The following is a 23,242-nucleotide window of genomic DNA, read 5'->3' as shown; positions in this document are numbered from 1 at the left end:
ACAACGGTGGAAGCACTTCTGCAATCACATATTTAAGGAGATTAAAAAAAACCTTTCTGGACAAGGTTTTGGAGAGGAACACCAAGTTCTGTGAGAGGAACACCAAGGTCAGTCCAGAAGGAGGCAGGGATGCATGCTGGAGCAGAGATTCCCCTGCAGCCCATGGGAAAGACCATGGTTAAGCAAACTGTTCCTCCACAACCCAGTGAGGTCCATGAAGAAGGTAATATCCAGCTGCACGTGAGAGCAGATGGGCTGCCTGAAGGAGGCCATGATTCCAAGGCATGCCAGTGCTGGAGCAGTCCATTGGTGGGAGGACTACACTCCACAGAAAGGACCCACTCTGGAGCAGTTTGCCAAGTGCTGCAGCCTCATGAGATGGATTAGTGTTGTAGAAGTTCATGAAGGACTGTCTCCTGTGGGAAGGAGCCCACACTGGAGCAGGGGAAGAGTGTGAGAAGTGGGAGGATGGAGTGGCAGGAACAACATGTGATGAACTGGCCCCCGTGTTCCTCATCCTCCTGCATGGCTCAGAAGAAGAAAGCATAGAAATTCTGGAGAAGAGCTGAGCCCAGGAAGAAGGGAGAGGTGGGGACAGGCGTTTGTCAGATCTTTATTTTAAATTCAGTGGATATTTTTCTCCCAAGTCTGGTTTTTGTCAATGACCGTGACTGCTGAGTGAGCCCTTCTCATCTTTGTCTTGACTCTTCAGCCTTTTATTGTATTTTTCTCCTCCCCACATCACTGAGCTGAGGGGAGTAAGAGCGAGCAAGCAGCTACATGGTGGTTAGCTGCCACTGGGTGGGCTTAAATACCACAACACTGATCCATCTAGTATCTTACTTTGTTCTACAAAGAAATGACACAGAAAAGTCACCATTTCACTGACATTTAGGAGATAAAAGGAGAAATCTTATTAATTTCAGGAGTATTCCACAAACTGGAATTTTTTGAGGCTGTTTCTTGACAACTTTAAGGTTGAACGTCGCTCTGGCTCATTTTGGGGCCTGCCACTCCCTTTTTCACAGTGAGATGTCAACTTACCTCCTGATGTAAAGCTCATATATTTCTGGTTGTTAACTGTTTCTTTGGAATCATAAAATTTGAGAACATCTAGAACAGCTTGTGGGTTCTTCTTCTGCTCTAGTTTTGTTATGTTGGAGGTCTGTAGTAGCCTGGCCCATTGCTCTGGAATGCCCTGTAGATGCCAAGTGTAAAGAATGCAGGTTTAGAACATTTAACAGCCACAGCCTGACAGATCTTTACCATGATCCCATGCTGCCTGTAAGATTACTTTCAGAAATTTTGATTGACACTTTACAATTAAAAGTAGTCACTTATACATTAGATGCAATCTTTCTCTTCTCTTTAAAAATATAGAGCTAAAACCAGGATCCATCTTTAGAAAGAAAAGAAAGTTATGACTGTGATAGGGAAAAAAGTGCATGAAACTCATCTTTAAATCAGCTCTGCTCTTCCATGGAATAATGATTTAAAGCTTAGCTTGTTTTCCTGGTGATTCAGTGCAGACATAACAAGACTATTCTATATTTGTGGACAACACAGTGCATTTTAGGATCCTTACACTGGATTTTTAATGCTTCATAACACAAACACATTATACTGAAATGATTTCTGCTGTCTGATTAAAAGGCAAACCCCACCCTGATACAATTAGTTTTCAGCGTTCCAGGGAACACTGCAGGGTTAAGAATCTGGATTTAAATTCTCAAAATCTTAACATTGAGTTGTACCACTGCTGCTAAGGACATCTCTTTCCTTGAGCTCCTGAAGCTCTGTAGGTTGTAAATATACAGAAACCTGGGAATCATAATACATGCCAAGAGTGACAAAGCCTTGCAGGAATTCTTGGACATCTTACAAGAGAAGGTAGCATTTGTATATTGAACCAATTGTTGAAGGCCACAGCTCTGCCTTGAAATTATATTGATGAAAAATTGCTTTAAATATCCAGTATAATTTCCTAAATTTGAAAGCCTGTAGTTTTCCCCACTTACTGAACAGCCACCACCTACCAGCGAATTGTAGGGCTTACCGGATGAGAAACTACATCTGAAGCACATTTAAACTTAGCCTTGGTGCCACCCCAATCTAGATAAACACTTAACACAGCTTCTTCCTAAGAAGTTCTCCACAAAACAATGTGTGACATGGGCCTCCAAAGTTTAGACTAATGGGAAAAAAAGTGGGATAAGCCAAGCAACAAATCTACTGCACACACATCAACCTGCTGCTGCAGTGCTATGACATCTCAAAGAGGCATTTGGATGCAAGATTCTTTTGGGCCTGTGACGCACCTCTGGGAGCTTCCCTGTGCACATCTGTGAGCCATAGAGATCTGGCTGTAATGGATGTAAATAAAGAAAGAAAAGAAAGTTAAAACAGAATGTGGGACAACTTAGAAGGTGGTGGGAGGAAACCAATGGGCCAAAATGGGAACGTCCCATCTAAAATGGGAGTTATGTGGTAGATATCAAATAGATTAGGTGGTGGACAGGCTACAGGAAGGCAGGCTTAGGAAAACAGAAAAATCACAAGTGTTCCAAAGTTTGGAAGCATCATTCCCCCTTCTCATTCTTTTAAATAATTTTCTCTCTCCCTCATAAAAATACATTACTGAGGATTAACAGTAAGTGACTGGACAAGCTACCTGTAATGGCTCTCTTTAGTTAAAAAAACCCCAAACTAATAGAGAAAGATATGGGCTATTGCTGGTTTTCCAGTTTTGAAAGCCAGGTGAGCAGTTTTGAATGGCTCTACACAAGTTTTTTCTAACAGTTCTCCAGTCTCAAGATCAGAATTGGCTAGTGCAAAAGTCAGGAAATTCTAGTAGAGAAAGCAGCTGGGTAAACTCCTCCATATCGGGAGGCTGTGTATTAACACAAATAATCCACGTCAGACTGAAAATCAGGACAATACTAAAGAATTAATGGACTAGTATTTATTACATTAATAATGCACAACATCTTTGGATTTATAGCCACAACTTTCTCTCAGTTGCTTGAAGTAATCTTGAAACGTTTAAAGTTTGGTGGGCGACCACATTTTATTCTAGACTGGGGATGAGGAAACTGTTTCAGAAATGCATGCCTTACAAAATACACTCCCCAAAGCCCTGCAAACCACACTTCCTCCTACACTCAGAAAATGCAACTCTTTCTTCAAAATAAAACAACACAAATCTCTAGCATCATGCTCCAGCCCAAGAGTTTCCAACCAATTTTCTTTTGAGCTTCAAAAGCCCTACTTCTCAGCAAAAGTGGTTGCTCCAAGCACAGTGAAATGGAGATGCGCAACAACACAGCTTGGTGCTTGAGCCAGAAAGCTGGAACTCAGAAGCCCATGCAACTTTGATTTGAGATGTAACTATCAGCAGTCAGGTAAGGAATGCAGCTGGGGGTGACTGTTAGGGGTCAGAAAATGGCCCAATGCGTTGCACATAACCAGCAGAGCAGACACTATTGGCATGACAACTGTAATAATTCCAAACAAAAACCCCAACCCATATATTTGGATGTCTACTGGACATTCCCGTGGCACTTCCAAACTTTTGAAAGAGACATGACAGCATGATCACTAGACAGTGGGAGTATTTTCACATGATATGGCTGGTGGTAGTCTCCTCAGCAGGACATACTTACCACAGGACTTCCCAGCTGATACACGAGTTATATCCAGGTTGGGACAAATCAAAGGTGCCTAATCTACTGTGTAACATAATGCTTGCCTCTGAGAGTAGCTGGAAGTTGATAGTTAGTGCTTCATGGTGCAAAAATCCCTTTGCTCTGCCTGCCATTTTATTCAACTAAGGACTGAAGTGTTAAATCCTGTGCTAGCAAGTGGCATGGGGAAAGTCACCTGTCCCTTTAATTTGGCTTGAAGTGGTTAGAGCCTTCTCAAACTGCAGTGCTACACCTCCATGCTTTGGAAACAAGTTGCTGCACCTCCTGCCTTGGGAACAAGTATTACTGTAGAAGTATTATGTAAATGTGAACAGCAGCCATCTGATGTCCACTACTTTGAAAATAAAAAAAGATATTAAAAAAATAAACTGTACTACAACAATAAAGGTGGATGGATTTAGTCATGTGCAATCATTTCGTTCTGCAAGGCCAGGACCTGTGCTGGTGGCAAATGACCCCCCCCCCCAAACCCACCCAATAATAAAGAAATTCTGATGCTAGAGACTGTCTTGACATATCAGATGATAAAAATAACATCCAAACTGTGATCTCTTAAGTACTGATAGAGAGTGCTTCTGCACAGAACTGAACTGCGTTAACTTCTACGTCCCTCCTTTATGTTCCAACTGGCAGGGACATGAAACTAACCAGGATCCTCACCAGCAGTCAAGTCTACAAGTGAACATGATTGTGACCCACTGCATTTGCACAGAACCAGAAGGAAAAAGTCTGAAGCATGGGGCAGAAATAAAGGCAGAAGGCTGAAAGGAAGAAGCAATATAGAATACAAACAGCTGTACATTCAGAGGGAAAAGCAGTGAAATAAAGGGCAGGGAAACACAAAAAAACCCACCCAAACAAACAACAACAAAAAGCAGCCCGTTGAAAGTAACAGAATATATAACATGACACCAGAATGGCACTGGAGATTAACCTGAACAATAAAGTGGCTACAGAGAGGGAGAAAAAGAGGAAAACCAGGATAGATAGCACCATTAAAAAAGTTTTATGCTAACCTTCTCATAAAAAATGACCACATTTAGGCTTTTAAAATGATCATTTAATCAAACCCACAGAATGAAAGTTGAAGTAAGATTTTTAAAGTGGCATTTATTTTAAAAAGCTAATTAACTAGTCCATGTATTTGAAATGTAGCTGTATTTCCTCATTACTAGGGATAATGAATTTTCACTACTCCTCTGAAGGCATGCTGTCATTAAATGTGTCTTTGTTTTCTTCTGTCACTGGCACTACTGCTACTGTGGCATACAGAAAGGTTCCAGTTTTCTGAAGTGTTTTTGAGAAACTAAACTAGCAAAGTAAAAAGTTATGAAAAGCCATCATTTTGGGTTCAAATTCTGAACATCAAGCATCCTTTGTGCAGGCAAATGATTTGTCCCATCCTGTTTGGTGTATGCAGCCCGTCAGCACTAGCACATTTCACAATCTGACACATGGTGATAACACAGTCTGACCACTCAGCTCAGAGGGTACTAGGGATAGTACACCGAGTTGCTAATGTTTCCTCTCGCATCCATGGCTCAACCAAATGTAAGCTTACTGCCATCTTAGCTTTAAGGATTAATGGTTTCAGCACATAAGTGGTAGTCTGAGAGAAAATGCCTTGAAGCCCCCTGCACATCTTCAGAAGCTTCACTCAGACTCATTTTTCCTAACGCTTCATACACTTTGTTGGGATGGAAGTACAAAAGGCTGACTGCTGGTTTATTAATACACAGAGGCTAGAAAGTGTTTAACCACCTCTTCTGTAAATATATTTTGAAGGATATTAAATTAAAATGAATGAACTTCCACACTACTGCTGCTTTCTGGGCATTTTCCAAGGGCCGCCTGCAGAGCAGCTGGACTTCACACCTTGGGGTTGATCATCTACAGCAAGACATACATTGTGCCCATGTGTGGGGGGGGTTTATGGTTTGCCAAAGACATGGAATAACCAGCTCCTGTAGCAGCCTGTGGGACTGATAAAAGCATACACCTACGTTCTTCCTAGTTTTCATTTTCCACAGACACTCCGTTGACAATCCTTGGAGAAACAAAAAAGCAGCCTGAATCAGAAGTAAAACACTCCAAATCCTAAGCCCAACAAATAAAAGTCTCTTTCTTCACAGCCTGGGTGCCGTCATCTGACATTTCTGGTAACAGGAGGTTATTTTACCATCAATAAACTAGCAGCTCTGGTAAGCACACAATACAAGGCCTACTTACTGTGAATTCTCCAGTGACAGCATCAAATCCCACATGAATGGTATGTTCAAAGTCTGAAGGAAGAGAGATCTCTGGACGTTCTTTCTCCTTTTTCTTGTTGGCTAGAGGCAAAAGGTTAACATGCATTTATTTTCTGCACAGCTTTTCATTCAGAAATTTTCAATCAGGTGTACTCAAAATAGTTTCCAAGTTTATAAGTGGAAAACAAATCAATCAACATCCATCTTACTTGACAAAGAGATCCAAGCTAACACAACAGCAGCCTGACTGTTAACCCCCATTTGGGAAGGTCTAAAAGGTGGTGTTTCATTTTGGTTTTCTCCTGGTCAGTTTCACAGCTGCCAAAGCAAGCTTTTTGTGAAGTAGCCTTGTTAGGCTACCCCTACCCAGTATGATTTCTATTACCAGTTCTTTTCTTCATCAAGTTTTTATATCTAGCAACTAACTAATGTTAGACTTTGCTCTGTGGGTTCCTGCAGAAGTTGAAGCACCCAGGACATGCATGTCCATGTCTGTTTGTATGTGCCTTGTCTCCAACATGCTCTGAGCCTGTTGTCAAACTCAAGCAAATCTGAGGAGACATTTTTAGATAACCAGGTTCATAAAAGGTGTGTGGAAACAGGCAGCTCAGGAGAAGATGAAGGACCTGTTCCTGCTTCTTCTCTGAGTAAAAGGCTAAAGCAGTGTCCCTGTATTAAACCCCACAGAATCTGCACAGCAACAAGATCCCCAAATGCCATTGGAAAAGCTTCACTTGAGCTCTCAGTTAACTAAGACATACAACCCTAAACCCCAGGTTTTATTAGTCTCCAGGAATTCTTTGTGCATCTTAGTGAAGGAGACAGACTTAAGAGTCAGTCAGTCTGTTTCTTATCTTCCTCCTGTTTCAACACCTTTTGAAAGTAACATCCCTTGTGGTCATCCATCTCCTGTACGTTTTACTATTGACAAATCCCACTTCAGCCCACTTTTATTGACCCTGATAAAGAATGAGTGTAATAAAGGTTGAGAGAAACTGTTTTCACTCTGATGCCTCAAGAATCCATGTTCAACAGAGATTTCTCTGAAAAATGGTGACAATAATGCCATTTCTGGATGACTGCCAAACACCCAGATAAACACAGCACAAACCCACGCTCAAGCATCTATCCTGCTGGCAGGTACCTCAAATACTTGGCTTCTCTGGAGCACCAGTGTGCTCCAAGACTAACTACCACATATCTAAATAGTGCAGAGCTATCTGTAGGAGCTTCTCTAGTGCCAGTGGTCTATCTGTAACAGTCACGAGGGAAACTGCCATTATACCAAGACATTTATCATTTCAGTGGAAAAATGACATGCCAGTGGCTGGGACAGAACAAATATTACAGTGCCCACTTGCAGTACGTAAGAGTCATTAACAAAACCTCAGGAAATAAGAGGGGCATAAAGCTCTCATGCAGAATACAAAAAAGCCACATCATCTCACATCTTTAAAGAAGGACTCTGCACCCTGAGATCCCACCTCTCCTCTGCTGCCCATCTTAACAGTTCAATGCTTGACTGCTTTACCTACCATCACAGTGGTCCTGAGTTGGCTTGCTCTGTAGATCTGATGTGATGTGACTTCATGCTAACCATTCTAAGAAACCCAGAGACATGCAAGAGGTTTATACTGTGCCTATCACAGTGGGACTTGGTATCAGGATCCCTAAAGGCCAGTGTATCACCAGTTATTAATGATAAAATGAAAGTGAATACACATGCCATAGTTACATATCAGCAGGAAAGGAGCAGTTTTCTGGGTCCTGTCTTTGCCTTCCATATTCCCAGGGACAGCCATGCTATGCACATCAGATGGATGAAGACAGTTTTGTGTGTGTCTTATTTCAAAGGCATGTGTCCCCTTCTACCAATATCATTCAGGATGGAGTTTTATGAAATTAGCCTTCTAACATAAAGCACTGCTATGCACAGGGACTTGAAATTAACATTTTCCTTCAGTGTTTTAGTACTTCTGCCAGTTTCCTAAGTTTACCTAAGGGTCTGTCTCATACAGAGGCTGAACTCGCTATACATCAGCACCCTCCCAGGCTGGGTCTGTCTTTGCTCACAGGCAGTAGCTCCACAAGGCCTCTCTTTGCATATCTTCTCTCACTGTACCTTATAGTCCCCTTTAGCTGGAAGATGCTCTGCTTTTTATAATTATACTTTGGATGTTTGTAACAATTTCTCTGCCTTGTTGCATTTATCCTCATAAAGTAACAGCCGCTTGTTGTCTGTACAGCGTACCCCTACACAATATTAATTATGATTAATTATTAATTATTGATGATTCATTCTTTTCACTTAGCATTCAGTAAAGAAGGCAGCAATATATCAAATACAAATGCAAAGGCTTCTCCCCTTTCTTTTACCTCCAAGATTATGTTTAACTTTCAGGATAGATGCTGCCAGTTGTCATCTCTCCTCAGCACCTGTAACTTTTTATTGTCGATAACAAAACTGGCTTCTCTTACCTCATAACTTGATAGCAAATGCATTGAAAATTAGATTTAAAGGATCATCACATTCAGTTCAAAGCTACAGTCAAATCTAGAAGTGTAATAAGGCATTACAGAAAACATTCCATCAGAAGCAGCACTTGTCCATGCTAGGCCTCTCCTGCCCAGGGACAAGTGTTCCAGCTCATGCCCCAAGATTTGGCTCATTTGCTTCACAGACCTCTGTCTATCAGACTATGGGTACAACACCTATGATCCAAATGCTGAGAAACTATAAATTCAAAACAGAATTAAACATCTCCTTGACACACCCTCACCCCTCCCCAGTCAAAAACCTTTGACACTTCTGCATGTGCCTTGCAATTAAAATCACTTATCTTTTAAGTGAGTTGGAAAAATGATGGGAGAAAGCATGAACGCTTGGAAGCAACAACTGACTAGGTTCGAGGGGTTTATACTGGACATTCCTGTTTGATTTTCTTATGACTCCCCCTGACAATGCACTTCTGCTGCACAGCAGCCAGCCACGAGGGCCACCCACACCAACTGTTACAGAATAAAAGAGAACAAGGAAAGAATTTTCTGTCTTTCACAGTCTGCATCACCACCACTGTTATTATGTTAAAAAAGTAGTGGTTTGGCAGCAAAACGTGACTCAGCTGAGTGGCAGCTTTTCCCCAGAGAGGAAGGAAGGGTTTACTTCATGCTTATGCCCTCCTGTTTGCTCACCAACTCTTCATCTCATTCTCTTCTTTCCTTCCTCCCATCTCCCTTCCACTATCACTTATGCTGTCCTCCCATCCTCTTTCCTTTGCTCCTCCTATCCTACTCTATCAGCCGTGTCCTTTTTTTCTCCCTCCATTAATCTTAACTCTGCCCTGGCTTTTCTCCTTCCCTCTTCTTCTTCTGTATCATCATCATCACACCTCTGAGGATGGTGATTTCACAGCCTCAGCATGGACTCATTGTGCCACACAGGTTTCCCACATGATGCTGGAAATGTATTTCAGTTGTCTGCTTTGCCTTCCTGGCCCCACGAAAAGGGATACCTTACCACAGAGCTTTACTTCGAGACTGACAGAGTACTGGAGGAGGCTGCCCTGAGAGATTGTGGAGTCTCCTTCTCTTGAGACTTTCAAAACCCACCTGGACAGGATCCTGCGCAACCTGCTCTACCTGCTCTGGGTGGCATTGCTTTAGCAGGGAGGTTGGACTAGATGATTTCCAGAGATCCTTTCCAACTCCCACCATGCTGGGATTCTGTGTGATTCTGTGAAAGTTCAGGCAGAAACACCTGCCATGGTACTTTCCTCACATCATGTTTACCAGCACCAGTGGTGGACTATTAATAAGAAGTTGTGCAAAGCACTGCACTAGATGAGAGCTGCCACATCAATCACCTTCTGTTTTATAAGCAGGATTCTCAAAAATGTGTCTGTGAAGCACGCACAGGCTAGATGATACCCTGACCCACAAACTAACCTTGAGATCAAACCACCTCAAGGGGCATGGACAGCGAAACAAAGCTTCCTCCATTTATATCACCCAACAAAATTAAGCTATAAACATTACCTTACTTTCCCTCACAGTCACATTTAATATCATGACACTTGGATGCTTCCTAAGACTGCTATGACTGGGAGTGAATTACATTTTTAATGTCACTGATCTTTTCCAGGAGACATCTCCCCATTTTTGCATCTATTTCACGCAGCACCTTCCACTTAAACATTCTCTCCAAAAGGGATAATACCATCCTGATGGTAGGCAGGGGGAAGAAGTGACCTATGTCCCTCCAGGAATTAAATGAGCCAGGAGAGATGTTAATTTTGGCCTTTAAAAAGAATCAATTGAAAAATAACTTTATGGCCAAAGGGGACATTTTGGGAAGCACTCTGCAGAGTGAACCCAAAGAATGCCTCAGAAATGGGCCACAGCCTTTACATGAGAGGAGTCATCAGGACTGCCCCTGACTAAGGGGAGGAATGGGGCTGAAACTGCCTTCTACTGTCTATGAGGAGTTTTAACTGCCAGATTACTTCCAACTGCTCCACATGACCTGGAATCTGGAAAAGATTCAGGAACAAGGCAGTTGAGGCGAGCTGAAGCTCTGAGCAAATGACCTCAGTTCCATAGGTCTGAGCTGCCCTTGAGGGCAGCTGCACACGGTGTGTGAGGATGCTATGGGAATCTGTTGAACATCTTACTAAGAAATAACACACACTGTTCTCCCTTTACCACCAAGCCTGTCACCTTCTGGAAGAAGGCTGTCAGCATGGTTCAGCACAAATTCCCTTTTGTAAATCCCCACTGACTAGTCCTGATCACATTCTTATCCTTCATTTGTGTGGAAATGGTTTCCAGGAGGATTTACTCCACTAGCTTCCCAGGAATCAAGAGGAGGCTGACTGGCCTGTAGTTCCCCAGATCCTTTACAAAAAAAACCAGCCAAACCATGAGCCCTTACCTCAATCCTGTAAATACACCACCTGAAAACACCCCCCTTTCTGCAAATGTATTTCAAAGAATGCATCAGAACAGCTGTTTCTTGCTGTAACCACACCTATCAGGTTTTAAATGAAGCCATTCTGCATCCCCTCTCCCTGCAAAAGCAACAAGAGCCTTGATCCTGCTCCTGGAAGGTAAGTGCATTCAAAAAACCACCCAAAACTAAACACTGAAGTGTCATGGTAGGGGTCAGTTCTTCTCAATTCTGCAAAAAAATACACAACCTCATCTCTGGTTTGAGTGCAAATGCAAAGCAAAATCCAAAAGGAAAGGATTTCCCAGCTTAAACAAGAGGTTATTTTTACAAAGCAAGTTGCACAACGTGTGCATGTTTTACTGGCTTTTCAAAGAAAAGAGTGTCACTGACTAAACACCTCCTCCTCTTTTGAAACATCTTCCTAGAGCAATTGGAATAGAAGGCTTTGGAAGGACTTTACCATGTTCTTCAGTTGAAACAGGAAGAAAACAGCAGTGGAAATGAAACACACCAAGCCCAAACCAACACAGTGCAAAGAGAGAGGGTGGCCACCCATTTGCCCTGCTGATACTTTACTTTTGTCCCCTCCTCCTGGGAAGATGGAGCGAAGCCTGGCCTTCTTGTTCTTCTCCTCAGGGGCCATGGGGAGCGGTTTGGAGCTGTGGTTTAGTGCTGAAGAATCGCGATTGTTGCTGTTCATTCTCAACGGTGGAGCTGGAGGTTTCTCTTCAATATCCAGACTATCGGACATCTTCAGCAGCCCTCACAGCCTCCTGCAGAAGCAGAACAGAAAGCATGTCTGTCAAGTCAGGATGCAAGGCTGGTGTTCTAGGGAAGAAAGAGGGCAGGGAAAGCCTTCTGGTGGAATAAGGAAGCCACTCTATTAGGAGTTTGCTATAAAAAAATGCAGTGGCCAATTCTGCAATGTCACTGTATTCTTAATAAAACAGCTGGGGCTCATCGAGACTTTTTACATTTTTATTTACAACCTTTTTTCTGTAGTTGTTTACAGTCTGAATGTTCATCTAAAAACACACTTCCAAAGCAAACCTGAAATGATTTACTGAAACTACCTGGAATTGCAGGGAACCATTTTTATCATGTAAGAAACAAGGTACACGCTGGGGGCACATGGATAGCATTAAGATCTCTGTTCCCTCCCTACTCTGTTTGGAGAGAAGGTGGGCTTAAAAAGGAACAATCTTCCCAAAGGAAATTTATTCAGAAGAACCAATTAAAAACTCTTTTTCATGTAAAAATGAGCATTAAGTTTGCTTAAAAATCCATCAAAACTTAAGCAGGAAAATGATCATACCCTGACAACAATTCACATCTTCATCTGCCCTGCTACCACAGGGTTGTTTGTGACACAACTTTGAATCACAGCGCCACGAAGCCCCAAGTATGGTACCTCAGCAGGGATATACTATCACCTCTCTGTTCTGCACCAGCCCCTGAGTCTACAAAGTGAAGTCCTGAATATCGGGATACCTAAGAGATCCCAGAGACTCACCCTAGAGTCACAGTTGAAAATCCTGGCAACAGCTGGTCCCAGCCCTCACCCCAGTATGTACACCATGAAGTGTGGATCCTGGAGATCTTGATTCACAAACATGCACTTAAAGATGTCACTGACCCCACTTGCTCACCACTGTCAGGGGAACAGTTTGTATGAGTACCCTTCCCAGCTGACTCAGTCAACTGGTTTGTGTTAAATTAGTGATCTGAACTATTTTGGCATATTTTGTCTGCAGCACATAATAGAGAGCTCAAACAATGGCTCCACTGGCAGATCCATAGGGTGTCTACAAGTGAAAGAGGACGTCTGCTTGTAGGCCTAAGCCCTATATGAACTGTTAGACCTTCCCTACACCACAGAGTTGCTCACCTCCACAGGTATATAGGTAATACTGAATCACAGGAAGCCACTGACCAGGTGCTGTTCCCTATAGCCTTGCCCTCAGGCCTAGATGCGTGGAAAAGATCATTGCTCTTAACTGATTAAGTTGTGTATTGGGGGTGGTTATGAGACTGAAATATCACAGAATCTTAGAACAGTTTGGATTGGAAGGGACCTTACTGATCACCTAGTCCCAAGCCCCTCTGTGATGAGCAGAGACACCTCCCACTACTTCAGCTCAAGCAACCAGCCTTGGACACTTCTAGGGAAAGGGAATCCACAACTTCTCTGGGCAATCTGTCCCAGTGCCTCGCGATCCTCAAACGGAAGAACGTCCTCCTAATGTCTAATCTAATCTACTCTTTTGAGATGTTTCTGTCATGTGGAACACACCACCCGGGAAAGCACGGTGACCCTCACAGCGAAGCGCGGTCCCTGCCATGCGCCCAGTGCCCACAAGAGGGCTCTGCTGACACAGCCCAGCTGGCCAGGCTGGAAGCTACGGGGCGACCTGCGCTGGCGATGGAGGGACAGGGCTCGCCATCCGACGGAAGCTCATCTTTAGGCAGCAACCTCCTTTACTTCACCAAGGAATAGGAGTAATTGTACCCAGGCGAGGGCTTGTGCTGCTGGAACTTTGAAGCACAGAGCTTCCCATTTACCTAAAGAACTACATGCTTTGGTAGATTTAGGTCAAACTATTAACATCACTAATCCTTGTGATTTCTGTCCTGAAATGCAGGTTTTCCAGGAGCCAGTGATGAAAACCATCATGAGGTAAGAGGGAGATCTCTACTGTGTGGGTTATTCCAGTGAAGGGATGCACACGATAACAAGGAATTTCTGCACAGGGAAGTGTGAGGCAGCTCCCAGCTCATGAAGTCCAACAGAGCATCTGGACACGGCTTCCTGTCCCTCCAGACTAGGACCTTATGGCAACAGAGACTTTTATTTTCTCTCTAACCCACCTACAAATACTTTTCCAGTGCCAAAAACAGCCTTCCCTCCTCCTTGGCACGAGGCTGACCACAGAAGCACCAAGGCACTTCTCAGCTTCTATCAAAAGGAAGACGGTTATTCTGTGAAGTCCATTACAACACACAACGTTTCAGCTGTCCCTCAGCAAGGGACAACTGTATCTGCCACTGTATCTATTTGTAAACAATGCCAGTTTGCTGAAATAGGTCCTCCCATGAGATTTCATTCCACAAAGAATACTATTAACGGTTTCTGGCCCAATTTGCCTATGATGTAATTATTTCCAAGATTTTGAAAGGAACACTATATTTTGTTCAGAGCTGTTTCAGGCTCAGTTTCAAGAACTGTACAAAGCTCTTTTATTCATTTCTAAAGCAGGGAAGGGAAAGAAAAGGGGGGGGGGGGGGGGGGGGAAGGAAAGAAAAAAAGGAGGGAGGAAGATGGCCTAAAAGGTTTTATCAGTTGATATTAACTTGCTAAAGCTGGTCTAAATGAAACCTAAAGCAAACCACAAGGCAATACACACTGAGAGGTTTACAATTTATAGTTTCCCTTATCAGAGCCCATCTGCTCTTCCACTTATTATGATTTTGAGAATTTCCATATACCGCTGCACCACAAGAGAATATTCACTGTCACGTGAGACTTCGTCTTTTAAGCGGTTTGTATTGATTCACTCCAACTTCAGCTTAGAGAAAACCTGTAAAGAATGGAGGCCCAACAAGGTGCAGTCAGCTCTCAGGTTTACATTGCAAAGAAATGTCAACAGCATGACAGCCCAAGTTAAACTCTATCCTGGGGCCAGGTTTCCCTGCGTAATAACAAGCCCATGCTCCTGCTAGACTTGTTCTTCATAGGACAACCCCACCCAAAACCACCTTCTGTCTATTGAAAATGATCGTGCCACGCATCCAGTCCAACAGCCAGGTTCTGGTGTTGTGTCTTTTTCTTCAGGGCTTTGTTGTTTTGTCTTTTATTACAAAAATAAAATATAAAAAGGGACAAAATAAAAGCTAGAACAAAATTAAAACTAGAAGAAACTAAAAAAAAAAAAAAAGAACAAAATGAATTAGAGTAAAATAAAATAAAGACTGGAGTGGTGGTCTAACACTGGAATAGGCTTCCTTAAGAGATAGTTGGTGCCCCAAGCCCATCAGTGTTTAAAAGACAATGCCCTTAATATCATGCTTTAACTTTTGCTCAGCCCTGAACTGGTCAGCCAGCTGGACTAGATGATCATTGCAGGTCCCTTCCAACTGAAATAGTCTATTCTATGCTAAAAGCAAATTATCTTAATTTCTTACAAATGTGAGGTTCACCAAGAATTTTATTCTTTGGAGACTGCCTTTCAAACCAAAATGCTTTCACTGCTCTAATCATCTGACAAACCAGCAAGCACACAATGAAGAACTCCTAGGAAACTCCTAAAATCAGGAGGCTGAATGGACTGCTGCACTAACATGAGATTTGTACCCTTTTTTCCATGCCCAGAAATGATAACTACTGCCTTGTTAAGAATCCTTAAGTGTTGCAGCAGCACTAATTCCTGCCTCCCAGAATTAATCTCCACTACCTCATCCCTGTCACACACCCCTTGTTCACGCAGCCACAAGTCTCTCCACTCAAAACAGACGTTGGTTTCATGAGCTTTTGCTATGCCTCCTGGCAAGCTCCCAGGCAGCTTTGCTCCCTATAACACCATCTCAACTCAACATGTGAGATGTTGTTTTTTTTCCCTAGAAAGAAATGGTCACAAAACTTCCATTTCTTAGCTGTAAAATGAATTCCCAAGTCTCTGAGTTCATGCTGACTTAGTTTCTATGCAGTATTTCAAGAAGCATGCAATCCATGAAGACCTTCTCCCAAAGAAGCCATTAGAGCAAGCCCTCAACACCATCAAAAAAAGCTCAAATTCCACAGGAACTGCAAATTTGAAGAGAACACGACCAAAGTGACATACTCCACTTCCAAAGGATCACAAAATCCACAGGACTCTGACTGAAGGATAAGGAGCAGTTCCAGGGTCTCTGAGTTAACATTCCATGGCTGTTGCAAGCTCAGGGAGACAGTGTGGCATTGGTTTACACTCCTATCTTATTCTGTAGACTCTTCTTGCAGCCCTGAGCACTGGTGTGCACAGACCTGAGGCTGCAGAATATTTCTGCAGCAGAGATGAGATCCTAGTAAACCTGGAATGTACACCTGTGAAGCAATGCCCTGTCCTGAGCTACCAGAGCTCTTTACCACATCTCACTAGAGCCATGAGCACCATCCAAGCTGTAAGCTGGGACAACTTTTGGAAGAAGCCAGTCTGTGCTCACCAAGAGGATGGATAATCAACAACAGGATTTTCCTCATCTTTGTCCTCAAAGACCCCAGTAGTGGAACCAAGCCAGAACCAGTAACCCTTTTTAAAGAAATTCATAAGACAATACCATGTGTGGAGCAGAAGACAGGCACCCAATAACTACCTACTTCCAGAAATCATTCCTCTCAACATCTATTACACCCACTGGCTTGAAGGAAGCATTGAAAGAAACAGACTGTTGTACCAAAATACAGAAGTGTAATTGAATATGCTAGTGAAGGCTTCATGGCCAAGTGAAATTCACATCTGAAATTTAATTAATTAACAGCTGAAATTAAATTCTCAGCCAGGTCAGTTGCTTCTATGTGACTATTACACAGTTACAGAATATGATCCAACATCCCTTCCCTTCCTCTCCACCTCTTCCAAACATCAGTTTTGTCAAGTGCAAAGACAAACACTGACTTCAAATATACAGCATTCAGCTTCTTCATGACTCAATTCTCCCTTTGCAAAAGCTTGTCTTATAATATTTTTGCATCCAGTTCTTGCCAAGATAGGGAGAGGAAAGGAAGGAAGACATTTGAGGCACCCGAATGTCTTCAAAACAACACACACACACAAGAAACTGGTTCAATACAGTTCAAGTTCAGAGCAGAATCTCATGCTGGGCCTTTATCCCAGCAAGCCCTTCACCCCTGTGTATCTGGGGAATACTGTATGCAGATAGGCCCTGAATAGCTTTCTTAGGTTAGTCACGTTATTTCAAAGTCTGCAGCATTCAGACATGACTGGTTCCAATTAAAACTCACAAAGAGTATCCTGTTTGCAGAGACACTGGTGTTCATTTTCAAAGCCACAGAGATACTATTGCGGCTTGTGATGCTGCAAAACTGCTTCTACCATGCCTTGGCTGGAAGGAGCCATGCCAATTTTCAGGCAGTAGCAGTGCAAATGTAACCTGAAGAGGTAATGCTCCCTCTTTGTTTATAAATATACTTCCTGCAAAAAGATACTTTATTACTTAGTTATAAGGGCCAAATTCTGCTCCCAGAGATACTCATCCTGTTCCCAGAAATCAATGATGATGTAACTGAGAAAGATTCTCTCTAGATATTGAGTACTGAGACACTGTTTCTTATGTGCTATCTGAAGGTGTTTGTACAGTACTGCCCAGCTCAGCTGCAGAACTCTATCTGCTTTTCCACATCTGCATGTCTGCTTGCAATTCTCTTAAAAGTTCGTGTGAAGAAGCAGCTGGGGAGCTGCACAGAAGGGACGCAGTCCTGGCTTCACTACCCGTGTGAAATATGCTAAAATACAAGTTCAAAATAAAACACAACACTGATGCTTTTTTGATTTGAAAAAGGGTCATATTCAGCCAAAGCAGACACAACTCTGCCTGGCCACTCAAGGTCTGGAATGCCCCCGAGGGCTGTCTGTGCTCAGCTGCTTCCACCCTGGGTGCTGCAGGCTGGGAGGTGGGCTCTTGGGGCTGGCTCTACAGGGAGGACAGATGCAGCCAGCCTGTCTCAGTGCTTTTGGGAGTGAAGAGATCTTTCTGGGACCTCCACCACATGCACGTGTGGCAAAACAACCACTGAACCCCCCCTTTTTACACAACCCAAAGAAAGGCAGCATTCATACAAACTACAGAAGGAATTATAATGCTAGAAATCATAACAATAATGCTTCAATTTCATACAGTCTCAAAGCACAATACAAACATTTGCCAATTAAGCCTCCCCATTCCCCCCACAGGCAGGTAAATAAGCTTTGAGCTCAACAAATTATTCAAATTGAGTAATTTCTTTGATGAATGTACTCTCTGTTTCTGTTTGCAAACACCCTGTAAGCAGCTTATGATTTCCTCCAACATATTCATTTATTCAGAAGTTATCCTCTGAAACTTGGTACAAGTAACTTCTGGCCTCTGAACTAGCTGTTCATAAGCAGCTCCTTGTGTGGAGGGGCTATTTTGAATTCAGGTTGTATCCAAGCAAAACCACTTGGGTCACAAAGACTTGCAACTGTTTCTGAGATGGGATAAATAAGCTTCTGTTAGGAATTGCAGCATTAAGAGGTTTTACTAAGTGACTTACTAATACCGGTTTAAAAGTCACTCTTGACAGTGCACTTGCAGCAACAGTGTAAAAAAAACAAATGAAAGCATAAAGAAACTATGTGAATGCAGTAGCTGTGAATTTAATGGTATTGACTAGGCATCTCTTCACATTTAAATTACTATGTCCCTTTTCTGGACCTTAAGAGTCATCCAGTTGAATTGCTAAATGCTGGGAATGGACTGAAGCAGTGGAGCTTGGTGCAACTGATGAGAGGAACCTGTAAATATGTATTTTTTCTCTCCCTGCTTAATTTACATTTGACAGTATTTTTCAGTGAATGGCCTTCAAGATCTCTCCTCTTCCAACACTTACTCTACCTCTCTAGTTCTTTCCACAACTCTTTCCACTCCCTCTGCAAACTGCCAATGCAGCACTACAAAATGCATCTGACTATCATCTCACAACACCCACTTCATGCACCTCTTCCCACACAGTGAAAACTCACTGCTGCTCTGCAGACTCCCAGTTCCCAGGACCTGCTCCCACTACAAAAGCCTCATAGCTTCTCAGGCAGGTTCAACCTTTCCAAGTACAAGTATTGGAACTTGCCCAGGTTTCAGTACAACACCTCTTGCCTTCCCTCTGTACAAAGCTATGGCTCTTCAGGCTATGGTCCCTAAAAACAACACATAGGATTAGTTTTGCATCATGAAAGTCAGCAATACTAGTGTTAGGTGGATTACAGGCTGTGCTTAAATGGATGAGATAACATGAATGTAGATACTGAGGCTTCAGCATAGCTGTGAGACACTGGAAGAAAACTGAAGAGAGGAAGAGCCCCTCTCCATCCTGCTGGGATGGGGCTGGGCTCTGGAGCACACCCCTAGCATAAGGTATTTTCTTTGTGGGTGTTTTGGAATCACATCAAAACAAAAGCAATCTCTTAAAACTGTGCTCTTGCTGGGATACTGGCCACTTACTAAATCACTTAAGCTTCGGGATGGTTACATGACCTGGGAGGGGAAAAAAGTGTGTGCACAGAGGGTGTGGGGGAGTGAAACAGCTTCCCACACCAATCCTTGTCTAGGCATTCAGCAATTAAGCCTTGTAAGAGCACAGCAAGAAGAGGAAATGTACTCCTACGGGTTACATGACGTGAGCACCTCACGGTATCACAGCATCATTATATGACCTCCACGGCAGCTGCAAAACCGCCTCGTGCAGAGTCACGTAAGAGAATCGAGCGAATGAAATGGAGAAAGGGGGAGCAGGGGTAGGAAGCACATGTTCAAAGCTTGGCCCTCAGGAAAGCCACTGTGGTAATTCTAGACAAAGAAGCCTGCTGGTCATTAATATTTTTTAAACATTGTTGAGATATCAATTTTAAATCATTATGAAACATACTTTTAGGTAATTAGTTTTTATAGGCAAAGTGACTTAACTTCATGTGAAAAAGGTATGGACACATCATACCCTGACAAGGCAGAATAGCCACCTGGGTCATTAGGACACTCCTGCCAACCAGAGTGGGAAGGCAGAGAGCTTCCACCCCGTTGGCTGCCTTGGGAATAGCCACCAGCATCTCCCATCTCCTTGTACCCATTCCCAGACAGCTACATGGGTATTTTTGTCACGTGTTTTTGAATCATGGTTTGAATCAGAAAGGTTGTGCTCTAAGCCATGGAGACGTGCTTAGACTGCCAGAGCAATGGACACTTCAGAAGGAGCCAAAAGAAGAAAAAGTGAAGCACAGCTTCCAGAACTACCTCTATGAGTCCACAGTCCCTTTTTTTGCCCCCCTCCTTTTAATGTAATGCAAAACAGTTCTCTGGGACTGAAAATAAATGATGAAGTACCACCTACCTTCATACACAAGAGGAAAACTCAAAAATCTTATCCCTCTCTCTTTTGCCTTTTTATTTGCACAGCTGAAGAGCTCCACAAAGCCAAAAAGGATGTCTCGAAATCAACTGTTCCTACCAATTATCCCACATTCCACAGGACTGCATCCTGTGCCCTTGTCTACCCTTGAAAGCATGTGTGAAACAAAGTGTGGATTTAAACCACCGCAGATAGATGGAAATAATTCTCCATATGGACTTCGTTACTCCCAGTTCAGAGCTTAAACCTCAGGTTCACTTTTGTTCTCTAGAAGTCAAATGTAAACCAAGAAAAGCTACTTCCTGGAGACACCAACATAATAATGTCAGCAATAAATATTTTATTAACTTAATTTGGATTGAAATAGCCAAGACAAATTGTTGGAGTCCTAATTTGATTCAGCAACTTGAAGTCAATCCTGAAGAGTGTTCAAGACCAGGTATGAGATGCCAGCATATGGTACAAGTAATCGCTGTGATTTAACGACTCCAGGCCCCAGGCTTTCCAATACATCCCAAATAATCAGCACCTTTTGACAGACACACAAAGATATCATTCCCCCTTCATCTATGACCTATTCTTATAACACCCCAATTGAGTTCATTTAGTCCATGACTTCGGGGTCCATAAATAGTCTTTCAGGGCAAGAGAGATGGTGTATGGTCTTCCACTGTTGCATGGTTCTGTCACTGCTGTGCTTGCCCAGCTCCATCATAGCTGCTCTTTGCTTGACTTCATCAGAATTCATTCGTTGTTGAGCTGGGTAGTTCTTACTGCAACATCACTGATACAGCAAACAGCAACCACAGGAGTGGTGACATGCAGTTTTACATATCAATTAACATCATACAATTTAAATCATTGGCTGTTCTCACCCAAAATAAAATCCTTTTGAGGTACACACTTCAAACTTTCTCCATTCTTCCATGTTACTCACTAAGCTAACCCAATTTCTTGAGTAAAAGCAGTCCCACAGATGGATTTGCCTTTGCCAGAGGCAGGACTAACCCAGACTGTCTCCCTAGCATATTTTTATGTGCACTAAAGGGATTTTATTACCTTCTACAGTACCTAAAAGCTCAACTGGCAGATCTAGCATTGATTAACCACACAGTTTGTGCTAAATGCGTATCCCAGTGTTCAAAGGCCCCACCTCCCATTGCTTTCTGTAGTCTTCAGCAAACCAGTGCATCGTTTAATTTTCCCAGAGGCTTCTCCAGTCACCTACAGCATGGCTAATTTCTTCAGCTACTGGATACCTCTCTCCACAATGGTCCACTTGACCATCTTCCTTGAAGGAGTACCTTTTCTCCACTCCTGGTAGGAGTTGCTTCCAGAAGCTGGGGACATGACAATCACTTTGTTGATGCACTGTTCTTAGACAGGGATTCCAGCTGCCTGGCTTCCTTATTCTCCAGTTTCAGGCTATTAGCCCCATAATCACAATGTCAGAGCAGCGAGGTGACCACATGCTCACCTGGATCATAGCTGAAATCTCTGCACATACCTCACAGCTCACTCTGGGATAAGGATTGGGGGGTTACTGCCACCTTTGTGAGTTCTTTCTCTTCTCTTCTTGAGGTGGCTTTCCTTCAGAGTAGCCTGCCTTCTTTCTCCTTCCCCTTCTTGGTGGCAGTATCTTCCCCTACTAAATAAGCTGACTTCATATCCAATATTTCTTCTTATGTATAGGGACAACTGATACTGACACAGGCTGGATCTCTGGTTCAGCTGGAGTGCCTGTCATGGCTGTTGGAGTGGCCACAGAGCCCGCACTTTGTTATCAGATTCAGAGACCTTCTCTTCCCCTGAGGACACTGAATTGTGTTGAACAGGGCTCAGAAGGCATGGGCCAGGCCTCAGCACCTTGCAGGGATTTGTGCTCCCCTGGAACTGCCAGGCTGGCAGCATGATTTAAAAAACAATAAATTTAATTGTTTGTCAAAATTCTGCTTCTGTTCAGGGCTGATGTTCCAAAACACAGGAGGTGCCCACTGTCATTCCTAGGCACTTGCCCATGTTCTCCCACACACCCTGCACCTCATAACTATCCAGCCTCAGGGCACCTTAAACCAGGTCTGAAACACATTCAGGAGATACAGCAATAGGAGCATGCTGGCTTAACATCCCAAAGATATTCAAAGTTCTTAAGAGTTACTGTGAGTAGCCTGGAGGAGGTGAAGGAAGGTGTCTCCCTCATAGATTGGTTCTCCAAGGAGAAAAGAGAAAGAATATAGTTATTGATAGTTTCTGGAAGATGGTTCCCAAAGTAGGGAGATGATGGCAATACTCAGTGCTGATACCAGATTACTCCGACAAGGAATTTTATCATAAACCAGTGTTACACAATGCATCAAAATGATAACCTTAATCCAGCCCCCAGAGATGAGAAACAGACAACAGGGCACATATACAGCAAGCGAGGTGTTATATAATCTAACTTCGAGAATGAGCACAACAACTCCACGTGCAAATAAGTAACATTGTGACCAGCAACTGACTGATGCCCAGGCAGTCTTTGAGCAGCAGGCCACCACCGCCTGGCCAACTCCCCTCAGTTTTATTGCTGAGCTTGAGGTCATACAATCTGGAATATCCCTCTGGTCAACTGGGGACAGCTGTCCCAGCTGTGTCCTCTCCCAACAACTTGTGCATCCGCAGCCTACTTGCTGGCAGGGCAGTAGAAGTTGAAAAGGACTTGACTTAGTGTCAAGAACTGCTCAGCAACAACTAAATCATCCATACTATACGATGGGAAGCATACTGTTGTGTTCCAAGATCACAACTGCTGCAACTCAGCACAAGAATTTCAGCCCTTCTCTCATTTCCTCTGGTGAAGACATGTTACAGGTGAGTCTACACTAGCCTAGTAAGATACCAGGCTATCACACATGCTTCACCCATACCCAAGAAATACCCCAGAATAAAATAAGCTGTGGCATTGCACCCATGCAAATGTCTCTTATTTTACCCGTCACAAGTGTTCCTCTTTGCAGAAAGACACAAAGCTCCCTCATACCAATGCATCTGGAACCACCTAAAGGGCAATGTCATTGCTTCATGCTGCCAGGAATACACTGCTTGCTTGTTGACACAGCTTCAAGGCATGTAGGTGGAACTGCCAATTCTTCCACTGCCTCTGTACAATTTGGGAGTCTTTTTACCATATTCTCCTACCTTTTATCCTCCTTTCCTCACTTCCTGTGCC

The 23,242-nt window shown here is 43.2% G+C and overlaps 1 protein-coding gene across 5 annotated transcripts in view; it reads right to left on the bottom strand.

The window, feature by feature from the left end:
• The window catches only part of PAK3 (p21 (RAC1) activated kinase 3), a 125,646-nt gene that overhangs the window by 18,170 nt on the left and 84,234 nt on the right, over positions 1-23,242 (bottom strand). For 4 of the 5 annotated variants that reach the window (XM_054169331.1, XM_054169333.1, XM_054169332.1 and 1 more), the window contains 4 exons: positions 11,478-11,674; positions 5,934-6,034; positions 2,319-2,363; positions 1,045-1,198 (listed from right to left, as the gene is read on the bottom strand). In XM_054169331.1, coding sequence (XP_054025306.1) covers positions 1,045-1,198; positions 2,319-2,363; positions 5,934-6,034; positions 11,478-11,652 — 475 coding nt within the window. In that variant the 5' untranslated portion in view covers positions 11,653-11,674. The remainder of the gene's footprint in view (positions 1-1,044; positions 1,199-2,318; positions 2,364-5,933; positions 6,035-11,477; positions 11,675-23,242) is intronic. The other variant, XM_054169335.1, reaches the window with a different exon arrangement.

This window comes from Dryobates pubescens, chromosome 18 (genome assembly GCF_014839835.1).
Source record: "Dryobates pubescens isolate bDryPub1 chromosome 18, bDryPub1.pri, whole genome shotgun sequence".
NCBI lineage: Eukaryota > Metazoa > Chordata > Aves > Piciformes > Picidae > Dryobates > Dryobates pubescens.
This window is presented reverse-complemented; position numbering and strand designations above follow the sequence as displayed.